At 45.5% G+C, this 12,488-nt stretch overlaps 1 protein-coding gene across 6 annotated transcripts in view; it reads right to left on the bottom strand.

The window, feature by feature from the left end:
• Positions 1–12,488, bottom strand: part of FYB2 (FYN binding protein 2) — a 29,397-nt gene that overhangs the window by 7,159 nt on the left and 9,750 nt on the right. For 3 of the 6 annotated variants that reach the window (XM_075424417.1, XM_075424414.1, XM_075424418.1), the window contains 12 exons: positions 12,308–12,396; positions 11,512–11,540; positions 10,215–10,246; positions 9,263–9,347; positions 8,760–8,913; positions 6,449–6,575; positions 6,306–6,349; positions 5,938–6,007; positions 3,000–3,083; positions 1,649–1,677; positions 830–890; positions 164–256 (listed from right to left, as the gene is read on the bottom strand). In XM_075424417.1, coding sequence (XP_075280532.1) covers positions 164–256; positions 830–890; positions 1,649–1,677; positions 3,000–3,083; positions 5,938–6,007; positions 6,306–6,349; positions 6,449–6,575; positions 8,760–8,913; positions 9,263–9,347; positions 10,215–10,246; positions 11,512–11,540; positions 12,308–12,396 — 897 coding nt within the window. The remainder of the gene's footprint in view (positions 1–163; positions 257–829; positions 891–1,648; positions 1,678–2,999; positions 3,084–5,937; positions 6,008–6,305; positions 6,350–6,448; positions 6,576–8,759; positions 8,914–9,262; positions 9,348–10,214; positions 10,247–11,511; positions 11,541–12,307; positions 12,397–12,488) is intronic. The other 3 variants (XM_075424415.1, XM_075424416.1, XM_075424419.1) reach the window with 3 other exon arrangements.

Raw genomic sequence — 12,488 nt, 5'->3', positions numbered from 1 at the left:
TGCAAAGTTTCCTGAAAGCTGGGTTCAAAGACAAAGGACCCTGGAGCAGCAGCCAAACACAAAAATGCTTGTGCTATCAGGGGCATCCCACTCCTGCAAGTGACCGAAGAGATCCACGTACAAAGTTAGACAACATGGGAAAACACAGAATGAAAATCAAGACCTCTCCACACGATCGCTGCTTTTCCTTTGGTCCTTATCCTCTTTTGCCATCAGAAGTTTTGGCATCCAGGTTTTGTACTTCTCGTCCTTCTCTCTGAGAGGAAGGGAAAGAGCCACACAGAAATTCAAGTTTTTTTCCAGCAGACTGTGTCCCCTCCCCAAACCCTTGTACCTACAAAGTAGTGATTTTTCTCTCTGCATCCCCCCACAACCACCACTGCAACGCAAACACTTGCTGCGATTTATACCAGCACGCGCTGCCGCCACAATCATCTGGCAGCAAGACATCGAGACATGCTGTTCCTATTAACAGTAATTTTTCTGACAAGGAGCTTGCCAGGATGGGGCTGATTATCAGGTCTGGGAGCCGGAGTTTTCCTTCCTTAGGAAAACTATCTGAATTTTCACGTGTTTCAGGGAGCAGCTCTCTCCTTTTCACGTCTCTGGCACTAACCAGGTAACATTGAAGAAACATTTTGTGGGATGCTATTTGCCAAATTAAACACACATGGAGAGGGCACCTGGACTGTCTCCAGAGGACTCAGTCCTGACCAGCTCATGACCCTTGGTGGCTTGCGGTACCGCAGGCTCCCCAGGGCACAGGTTTGTGCCAAGAGGAACATCTCTGTGGCCTGGGGCCAGCCCCAGGAGAGGGCACCCTCCTCACCTTGGCTCTCTCTGCCCCACCTCGGCATCATCGTACACCGTGTCCTCCTGGGAGACAGCTGCTGTCAACCGAAACACAGCAGAGAAAATTATTAGGAGATGTCATTCAGAGTCCAGTACTCAAAGTGATGTATTGCAGAGGAAAACTGGGGCTGCTGCTGACAGCTCAACCCAAAGCGGCCAAGGCAATGCGAAAGGAAGATTCTTGGGACTCTGACACCTGGCCAAAACTCCAGCACAAGACAGGATGCTTAAGTTCGTTAGGTGTGTTTGTGGTCAGTTTTCAGGATGGGCTTGGCCATCCAGCTCCAGGGAGCATCAGCAGCTTCACACTGCAGCCAGCCCAGACAGGGTTTCCATCCCAAGAGCATGAGTATGCTCACTCCAGCACCTTCTCAAGGCTTGATCAGTGGGGACAGTTTTTGCATCTACCCCCATTTACACAAGGCATGAACTTATCCCTCCAGCAGGCAGCAATAAGCCGCAAAGTTTTACAGAGAGCTGCTGGAGCACAGTCGGCTTTAAACACCACCAGCAGCCCGGAAGCAGTGGCTCAGCATGGACTGCTTCACACATCGCCTTCCTAAATACATTACAGATCTGCAAGAGGAATGGTCTCCTTCAAAGAAAACCACCCCAAAATAAACAAAATACCCACCCTCAATTGAAGCACAAATCCTTATCAAGTCTTCAAAGTTAACACTGCCACATTACATGATTTTGAGGAAGGCACGATGCCTACAGTCGGCTTTCCATAGCACAACACATCTGCCTCTTCAAACACACACACAAATCCCCAACTGCCATGTTTGTTGCTTACCTAAATTTGGTATTAAAATGGAAACCAACCTGCAGATAGAAAGAGGCTTTTAGAAACACGTTTGCACATCAGCATCGCCCAAAAACCCATGAGCACCGACAAGCTGGCAGCACGCAGCACTTGCTACGGTGTTGATGGAGGCAGCTCTAGGTGCATGGGCTCTGAGACACCAACAGCGTTTACCAGAATTGCAGCCCTTGCTAAATAAAGATCTCGGTCCTCTGGCAGTAAGAAAAGCCATTTGTTTACCAATCAGGGTATGAAAGGTCTATGCTGCATCCAAAGAACAGTCCAAATCAGCAAAAGCACCCTCCTCCTGACCACCCCTACACCCATTCCCAATAGTTAGAGGGTTGATGGACAGTTCGTAGCAGTAGTCAGTAGTAATTCCCTCCTTGTAATCTGCCAATATCACAGGTTGTCCAGGAATTTAGATGTGACAACGACTGCAGATATCTAAGATGCTCATAGGAGCTTTAAGGGTTCTTGAAGGTGGGTTCTTATGGGTTCTTAAGGGTTCTTGGTGGCTGCTTCTCTGTAATTATATTTAGCAGTAGTGCAGGGAGGAGCCACTGACATGGCAGAGCACCTCGTGTGGAAAGGCTTTTAAGTAAAACAAACCTTCCTCAGATAAAAGAGGAAAGGAATAATCTGGAATTTTGAAAGAAATAAGAAAAAGTAGGATTTTCCTGGTCTTCAGGCACTGCGCACAGTGTGAGGTACATGCTGGCACCTCTGGAGGACAGGTTCTGCAGGCAGCTACTGTGCACTTGAGGAAAAGGCAGTTTCCATAGAACCTTAACCAGGATTTTGAATATTTAAAAGTAAGAGTACCCAAAAGGGCACTATAAGAAGTTATACTATGTCCTCTATCCTAAGCTATTAGACTACAGACTCAATAGTAAACTTCTTCAGCAGTTGATGTTGCTAGCTTGACTATAAATGGTACTTGGAATAAAAAAACTCAACCCTTAAGAGTCACATCAGCAAGCCTTTGCCTAATCCTGGCCCACAGGTCTGGGCAGCAGGTATTTCAGGGCAGCAATATTTCTATGTTGCCTTGTGTACCTGCATCTTGCTGCGGTATCACAAAGGTACCACAGGCAGCAGAAAGCCTACAAAAATTTGGACACTGCTGTAGAATCAGCTCCTGCAGATTCCTGACACCAGAGACTTCAGAGAAGCTGCACAGATGGACCATTGGCCACATCTGCCACAGCAGCTCCTAATGAGTTGACAGAAGCACATAAAGCTGTATTCCTTACTCCTAGACCTCCTGCTCTCAAATTGTTGCAAATATGCATGCTCAAGTCTAGAGGGGGAAGGGGTTGGATAGCCAACATTTTCTTACTTGAAGTTTTCCTTGAACCTGATATTCTTCAGCTTCAATTTTTCTATCTTAAAAAAGTTTCCGAATTTCTTCTCTTTTTCTGTTCTGTCCAAAAGAGAAACAGATTTTAAATTAAAGAGGCACTAGGTGCAGAAGTATGTGAGAGCTGCAATACTCGTAGCCCCAGAGATGCTGAAGCACGTAAAGGAAGGTCAGCAGACCTTAGATCTCAGCTCAGCAGTAGGCTTTAAGCCTTAACAGCATCATGCGGATGAATGATGGATTCAACAGGATAGACACCAACACAGCAAAAGGTGCTTAATTATAAAATCCAAGCTCAAATTTTTGATTAGCTTTAAACTTTTCAGTGTTACTTGAAGTTGTCCTCCTCTGACCCAACAACTACAGAGTGATCCAGGTTTATTTGGAGTAAAAATTGCTGATGAACGGGACAAAAATTCCCTAGAAGCAAGCAGTGCACATTAAAGGAGGACATCAGGACCCTCTGTCTGTGCCACTCTTCATCACACATTTCTGTCGTGTAGGCTTTTGAGACAGATGTTCCCCTACACACACCCCTCTGAAGCTTACGGGAGGTTGCAAAGCTACACAGTGATTTTCTAATAAAGTATCTGCAAACAACGAAGAGCCTCACATGGGGGACATTACCCATGGACAAGTATTATTAAAAGTACTTTATGTGTATCAGCACACCTAATCCTGCATGCGGGATCAATAGAAAGATTACATAAAGGCTGGTTTGGGGATTAAGACACTGACCTCTGAACCCCGTGAATTTGGTCCCAAACCTAGCTTTGTCATGAAATTCCCTTGCTAACCCATCAAGATGCACTGCTTCTCTGTGAATTAGCAATAGAGATTGATTTCTGCTCCTGTTCAGCAGGTGCCGAGGGGAACAGAAGAGGCATAAGTATGCTTCCCGGCAGGTGGGGGACACCAGAAGGCTGTACATACACCAGAAGGCTGTGCTGCCATTCAGTGAGACCTGGACAGGCTGGAGAGTTGGGCGCAGAGGAACCTGATGAAGTTCAACAAGGGCGAGTGCAGGGTCCTGCACCTGGGGAGGAACAACCCCATGCACCAGTACAGGCTTCAGGCAGACCTGCTGGAGAGCAGCTCTGTGGAGAGGGATCTGGGAGTGCTGGTGGACGACAGGCTGACCATGAGCCAGCAGTGTGCCCTGGCTGCCAAGAAGGCCAATGGGATCCTGGGGTGCATTAAGAAGAGTGTGACCAGTAGGTCGAGGGAGGTTCTTCTTCTCTTCTGCTCTGCCCTAGTGAGGCCGCATCTGGAGCCCTGAATCCAGTTCTGGGCTCCCCAGTTCAAGAAAGATGAGGAGCTGCTGGAGAGGGTCCAGCAGAGGGCTACGAGGATGATGAGGGGACTGGAGCATCTCTCCTACAAGGAAAGGCTGAGGGAGCTGGGCTTGTTTAGCCTGGAGAAGGCTCAGAGGGGACCTTATAAATGCCTACAAATATCTCAAGGGTGGGTGTCAGGAGGATGGGGCCAGACTCTTTTCAGTGGTGCCCAGTGACAGGACAAGAGGCAACAGGCACAAACTGAAGCAGAGGAAGTTCCATCTGAACACGAGGAAGAACATCTTCATTCTGAGGGTGACGGAGCACTGGCACAGGTTGCCCAGGGAGGTTGTGGAGTCTCCTTCTCTGGAGACACTCAAAACCCACATGGACAAGGTCCTGTGCAGCCTGCTGTGGGTGACCCTGCTTTGGCAGGGGGGTTGGACTAGATGACCCACAGAGGTCTCTTCCAAGCGCGACCATTCTGTGATTCAGTGTTTCTGTGACATGCACGGCTGTTCCAGGAGCCAGATGCAGATGCCAGCACGCTTCCTTCTGGCCAGAGAAGCTCGTGCACCTCCATCACAGAACTCCCACTTACAATTTGCAGAGTAATGGCACTTTTGCCTTTTAAAAAGTGCCCAGTCACCTCCAGGGTTTCAGGTCTCCCATACCTTTTTCCCCTCGCTGACACACGCAGGCTCTATGTGCACGAATAAGCTAGGCTCGACTCCAGATGCGAGCTGATACGAGTCTCACATCCAGAAGGGAAAAGCAGATGTACAGCAAGACCTTACTATTCCTCCCACACTGCTCCTTACAACAGAGCCACCAGACGCATCCGAAGCACTTGTGTGCAGCATCCCCAGCCCATACGCCGCTCCCAAAGGCTCTCTCTGTTTCTCATCAAGGGATGCAGGAAATCTTTGACTGCGTGAGGGTAGGGAACCACACAGAGCTAAGAAGTAAAAACACAGCTAACTTCACATTTCACCTCTTAGTCCATTTGGAAAGCTCAGACAACGTATAAACCTGAGGCTGCAAAACTCATTGCTTTTATAACACACCCTCTGGAAGCAAGTATCTTGAGAACTCAGCGATATAAAAATGGGCAGGCTGCAAGTTAGTTACAGCATGTCAGCTGCGGGCATTAGCTCTCAGCCTGGGCTCCTTTCAGCCTTCCAGCCTTCTGTGATCTGAAATGTGAACATTTTGTCCCTTTTAACGGGGACAGTGTCCCCATGTGTCCCTCGAGCATTACCTCTTTTGGCATACACAAAAAAGGTGCCATTTCTCAACTACAGCTGAGCAACGCTTTTGACCAAAAGCAAGGCAGCGAGACCATCCTGTGTGTTTTATGCAGGCACAGGTCTGCAAGGAAAGTACTTCCAACAGATGGGGAGTGCTACAAGCTCGAATAGAAAGGTCTCACTGCTTAGGGGTTTCATTTTGGTAACTATTTTTTGCTCCCTAAGTGTCAGCCAAAGGGGAAAGTAGGAGGAGTAGGGGGAAGAAACCCACCCACACAAATTCTCTGCAGTTGCATTAGGGAAAAAAAGGCTTCCAGCCAGTACCTGGCATGTGTGATCAAGGAAATACGGTCAGTATTTCAAAATACGGGCTAAGAAATTGCAACTTACTCCATTTTTGCTGGATTATCACCCCCAGTTTCAACATCTTCATATGTTTCTTCGTAGCTGTTTCCTGAAACTCAAAACCAAGGCATGCCATTATCACAAACCACGTTCAGTAGTGATGAGGTGAGGTCTGCAGGACAAATTGCACCCAGGCCACTACATTTTACTCTTACAGAGGCTTAGAGGTCGCTTAAATGAATTCCATGCTAGGCAGATGTATTGCTCCCCACTGGTTTTAATGGGAATTTAGAGCAACCAGGCCAGAATTAGACCCTATAGATGTTGAAAGTTAAATGAAGCTATTCATCTCCCAGGGACCAGCCCAAATTAAAAGCGGCTCCCATTTGAGCTTCCCCATGCGCTGCACTTACTGCTGGCTGAAGCAAATGGACTTGAAGCATCTGACGTGTGGCTGCTAAAAGACAGAAATATTATATGGGGATGTGCTGCAGCGTCATTTGAAAAAGACATTTCATAGACACAGCCATTGCGAAGAGTCCGGGTCCATACTCACAGTCTATCTTGTATTTCCTCAACATCATCATATATATACTCTGATGCCTGCAGAGACTCACAAGTGTTTTGGTTCAAGGCTGTTCTTTCTACTCCTGGCTTCGGAGCACCAACGTACACGTAGCGCACTGGAAATGAGATAGGACATTTGCTTTAGAAGCTTTTCTGAGAAACTTCTGTCAGGGCAAGGACAACTGTTGAGGATAACAGCTGATGCCACAATAAATCACAGAATCACAGAATCACAGAATAGTAGGGGTTGGAAGGGACCTCTGTGGGTCATCTAGTCCAACCCCCCTGCCGAAGCAGGGTCACCTACAGCAGGCTGCACAGGACCTTGTCCAGGCGGGTCTTGAATATCTCCAGAGAAGGAGACTCCCCAACCTCCCTGGGCAGCCTGTTCCAGTGCTCCGTCACCCTCAGAGGGAAGAAGTTCTTCCTCATGTTCAGACGGAACTTCCTGTGCCTCAGTTTGTGCCCATTGCCCCTTGTCCTGTCACTGGGCACCACTGAAAAGAGCTTGTCCCCATCCTCCTGACACCCACTCTTCAGATATTTGTAGGCATTTATAAGGTCCCCTCGCAGCCTTCTCTTCTTCAGGCTGAACAAGCCCAGTTCCCTCAACCTCTCCTCGTAGGGGAGATGCTCCAGTCCCCTCACCATCCTTGTAGCCCTCAAAAAATGAAAGATTACAGCCATACTTTCCATCCCAGGAGACCAGGAAAGTCTCCGCTCCGAGCCATTTTGAGAAAGCAAAGCATTTAACTTTAAAATATTTTAAAGTTTTAAAGTATTTTATGTTTAAGAAAGTTAAAATGTCTATCAGTATTCTCAGTTGTGGCAGCTCTCTGCCACATTTGAGCGTTTAAGGACGCAAATGCTCCTCACCAGAAAACAACCCAAGAGACTACTCATGGATGTTTGCAGAGTGATTGAGGGAAAGGCTTAGCATGGTTGGCGGAGGTGCTAAGGTCCCAGTAACTGGGCAGTCCATCGAGAATGCACCTGTAAATCAACACCTCAGAAAAGAGACAAGGAGAGAGAGTATTCCAGAGATGTATTTCACCAAGGGCTAGAACAGAGCATGAGAGTTGCACCTCTTGAGGTTAGAAAAAGATTATTACTGGAGGACTCTGTTATGTGGCAATATTAAATCCTGAAAACTGATTTAAGAGAGTTGGAGTAATGTAGAAATGCAGCCACACAAATAAATGCAGACAGTGTTTCTAAACGAACACGGGTGCATGCAGTAGGTCTCACCAGAAACATTCACCACCACAGATGGTCTAGTTAATGACCAGAATTTCTGTAAAACATTCGAACTCCCACGAAGAAGAAAAGGATGGGGGGGAGAGAGAGAAACCAAGCAATTCTCTGAATCAGCTTCTCTGGTGAAGCAATAGCAGGAGGCTCACCATGAGTACTTTTTTAAAAAAATCCCAACAGAAATTACCTCCAGCTGTTCAAAGGTCAAGAAAACCAGCAAGATTTCTTATGAAAACAGACACCAACCAAAACAGAAAATTATTATGAAGTGATTTCAAATAAAAAGAAACAAAACCCAGGACCACACCAATAACAACTACCACAGCCACAGTCAATTTACACTTTCTCCTTCACACTCCTGGTCTATCCACAGAGCCCAACAGAGACACTTTTTTCTCTTTCATCTTTAAAATGCTGCCATGTCACACTAACAGCTTGCAGAGGCAGGAGTAAGCCTTTGCAGAATAGAGCCCATGCACACTTATACCTGAAGTTGCAAAATGGTGCTTACAGAAGAAACATGACTGGGTTTAATTGTGCAGCTAAGGTGCGTATCATCAGCTCCAGATGCTCTCTCAGAGCACTGTGACAGAAGGAGCCCCAAGTCAGAAAAAGTCTCACTGGAAGAAGATGGAGCAAGGACCCATTATCCATCTTAATAAGGGACAGAGGGAGACTTCAGGCTCTCATCCTGCTCGTGCATTCTACCACAAGCCTTAGCCAAACCCTTTTCTGAGACTCAATAAATTGTGAGAAGCAGACGAGATGGATTTCAGTGCTCTTGGATAAGGGCAATCTGCTAGAAAAACAAACACCTTGGTTTGAGTTATGCAGATGGTTAACCAACTTAGGAAGCTATTTGCAAAGCCAAAATAAATGATTCAGACCAGAATACAAATGCGCATGCAACCTTTTGCCCTGGTTTAACTAAATTGGTTCAAGAGTTGCATCCAAATTTAACAGGATTTCCCATATGGAAGAGACATTTGGGCAACAGATGGGACCGAGGATTGAGGAAACACTCAACAGCGCAATGAGATACTCACAGAGCTCTGGTCCGTCTTTTGCCAGCCCTTGTGGGGTAGGATGCTTTGCAGTCTGGGTACTGGTCACATCATGTTTCAGTTGTGGCACCTTCATCCCACCTCTACCATCTTCCTTGGTTTGGCTAGTGGGACATAGGTATTCGTTTCCACCTGTCTGAGATCAGACATTTGGTTTGGTCAATACAATCTTTAGAAACAGCTTTCTAATATAAGTTAATATAACTTACATACATACATCTATAAGAATAGAAGTTATCTTTCTGTGGACTTAGGACAGTTTCATGCCCTTTTCCATCGGGGATTTCTGGTGGACATAGGTGCTGCTTAGCAGCACTACCTGCCTTTTAGGCAGTAGCACTCGAGCAATTAGCAGGCAAAAGAGAAGGCAGAAAAAAACAGGTGATTAAGGACTCAAATTTCAACTGTTTCCTGAAGAGAGGGAGGATAGAAGGAGGAGAAACATCCTATAGTAATTATTAAAAGGAATCTGAAGGATACGATACCTTGAAAATTTTCTTTGCTTCCTCTTTCTCTCTTTCAAGACTTGTTTTTTCCTCTTTTTCATCCTCTATTATAGCTCTTCCAGGACTGAAAGTTTCAGAAACGAGAGAGATCTCAGAACAGAGATGCTTTAGCAAAGTCACAGACAGACAGACAGATTGCTTTATGATTGTGCCCAAATAAGCAGCTCCTTTTCCCTTTGAATGAGGTAGATGCCAAAAGGACTGCCAATACTAAAAGTAAGGGCAAGTCCAAATCTAAAGGCCGCTGGTTACCTAGGTAATAGCAATCACTCTTCGAAAAGACACAAACTAAGACAATTGTTTTCTAGTAGCAGGAATGGACAAGCTAGGTCCATTTGCCAGTAGCGGTACCTGGCCCACAAGACGTACCTCTCACCATACTATATGGTGATCTAGGGAAGATAAAGCAACAGGAGGCAGAACTTGATAGCTTTTTTCCAGCATCACACCATTTCCCACTGAAGTGACCCTCTTTAATCACATGATGCTTCAAGCCCATCAAAAAAACCAGCCTTCAGCCAGTGACAGTAATTATACACTGCAAGGAGTTTGAAACGTGATATTTATATTTACAAATTCAGTGTGGGCCTTGCCTTACCGCAGAATTTTGGACCTGGAACCGGCTGTCCCACTTTGAGACCCTCATACCTCCCCTTTCTTATACTGAAAGCGTTCAGGTTTCAGTAGGAAAAGATAATGTATGTTCTTGTGTGCCAGAGGAGAGAAGAAAATCTCCCCTCCAGATATGATTTAGAATGAAAACCATCTTAGAAACCACGAGTGCTGACACAGAAGAGCATCATTGTCTACATTGTCCCAGTCACAAAATATATGAAATTTCTTTCTGTTTACTGAGTGTTACAATATTCTAACCCTAACCTGAGTCAGTTGCTGGGTTGGATGAAGCTTGAGAGGAAGGAAAGGAAATTACCTGGATTTGGCAAAGAGAAAAGTCTTCTGTTTCTAGAATAAAGAGAGGAAAGCCTTCAGCCACTGTGCTTTTTTCAACAGTCAAGCTTTTATACAAGGCCTCAACTGTCATCTAGTATTTAAAGAAATATTTCTTTAGAAAGCCCAGAAGCATTTTATGTTTGGAATAGTCATCAGACAAGGATATTTCCTCTACTTTGCAGGACAGGGGATACACATATTGACAAACTATACAGGGATAATCTAACAGTGCAAGGGATCAGGCCGATGAAGCTACCAGTCAGAATGAAAGCAATTACAGGTTGGAGAGCTTACAGAAGTGGAGGAAGGTTTCTTTAATAAATAAAGATTTTCCAGCCTACCATAAAATAAGACTAGAGCTGAGCCAGAGAACCTCTCTGCAAACCATGCACTGATCAGTGCATTTGGAAACCTGTGCTATTCCCTGGACACTTTGATTGCTTTGCAAGTCAGGACTTGAAAGTGGATTTCGATGTTTTCCAAAGAGTAGTTTCACCTCTTTTAGCAGAGCCAGAACTGATACCCAGTGCATGATTATCTCCTGGCACGAGGCGACATGTTCTCTCAGCCCAGCTACCGACTGTGAGCTCGGCCATGCAGCCAAGCAGGTCTTCTCTAGGGACAGCTGCAGCAATTCCTGCCCTGGGCAATGCACTGCCCTGCCTTCACTGCAGGGTATCTGCACTGTCAAAGTGAACTGCCATCCCCTTTGTAGCCAGGGTAAAATGAAAAGAGTCAGGCCATAGTTTGCAGCAGAGATATCCCTACAGCAGGGGATGGAAACCCTTACAGTTGTGCCCACAACAGATCCCCCTGCTTATGAGCCAAAGCTCGAAGAGTGCTGCTATGACAAGGAACCTGGCTCAGTCTTGCTTTTATGCCTTCATAGATGGATTACCAGCACCAGCCCACCTTTGACAGGAAATTCCAGAACAGTTCAGTGGATTTTTCCTTCAGGTAGTCATGATCTTGATATCGGTGGTTGACACTTACTTGGTCTACTACCAATGTCCAGATGGTGTTACCACTTCCTTACGTGTTTGCAGAGGAAATCAAGGGAACTGACTCTCTCCCCTAGTGTGTCTGGAAATCTCATTAGTCTTTGTGTCCCCTCTGCAATTTCTGATTTATTTTTTGCTAGTCTTCACAGACAACACACATAAAGAAATACTCGGCAGGTAAGAAATAAAGATATTAAAAATTTCTAAGATAAGAAAGCATGATATGTATGGTACAGTCAAGCCTAAAAGATTAAAACCAGCTGTGAGGAGACTTACATTGTGTTCCTGAGGCTCTTCCTTAGGTACTAGAAAAGATATTTGTGAACAAGTATTACTTTTCAGTCCATGTTAAAGTCACTGCACTTCAAGTTGCAAAACCCAACTTCAGCCTACATGCTCAGCATCCAGGCACATATTCACCACGGTATATTCATTGTGTCCTACTGGTCAGGGTCCTTCAATTTGCTGTCTGAATGTTGTGTTACATTCAGAGGACTGCAGCATCGATCTGGGCTGGCCACAGTTATCCTAGCCCTTGGGGAAACCCAAAAGGGCTGAGGTGGGTCCCCCCAAGGACATAGCTTGGCTCCTGTTCCAATGGGACAGATAACCAATGCACAAGGCAGAAACTAACCTCCTCAAAAAAGGAAAACTTTGAAAAAAGTAAAAGCAGAACAGTGGCAACACTGAAGAAAATTATACTGCAAAGAAGTAGTGATGGAGATGGAAAAGCTCTGTACCTTGAAAAAAACGAGTTCCCAAGAAGATGCTGAGGTTTGCCTCACTGTCTTCTTTTCTTTCTCTTCCACTTGGGTAGTATCTCATGACTTTTCCCACCGTAGGTTTACTGTAAGCACCATCTCACCACCAAAATTCTAACTTCTATTTTGTCTGTGCCCCAAAGGCCTCATGCAGTGACAGTGCACAGAGGCAATACAGACAGTCATCTTTGGTCACCTTGACCAATGCACAGCTGCTTTTCTCAGCTTGAGGAACCAATATTATTTCCTTTTTTAAAGGCTCTATTCCAGATAGCATGTAATTCACCTAGCAGTTTTGCCTTGCAAAGTACCTTCAATGACACACAAGGTTGTGGTGTCCCCAGACTGATTCAGGTACATCAGGGTTTCTTCGTAATTATACTGCTCTTCAAGTTGAGCACTGAGAAGATGAGAGAAAAAAACAGAAGAGATTGTTTTTCAGGCCCTTTTAGAAGTCTGGGAAAAAAAAAATCATCTTAAGGACAAGGAATT

Source organism: Opisthocomus hoazin, chromosome 6 (genome assembly GCF_030867145.1).
Source record: "Opisthocomus hoazin isolate bOpiHoa1 chromosome 6, bOpiHoa1.hap1, whole genome shotgun sequence".
NCBI lineage: Eukaryota > Metazoa > Chordata > Aves > Opisthocomiformes > Opisthocomidae > Opisthocomus > Opisthocomus hoazin.
This window is presented reverse-complemented; position numbering and strand designations above follow the sequence as displayed.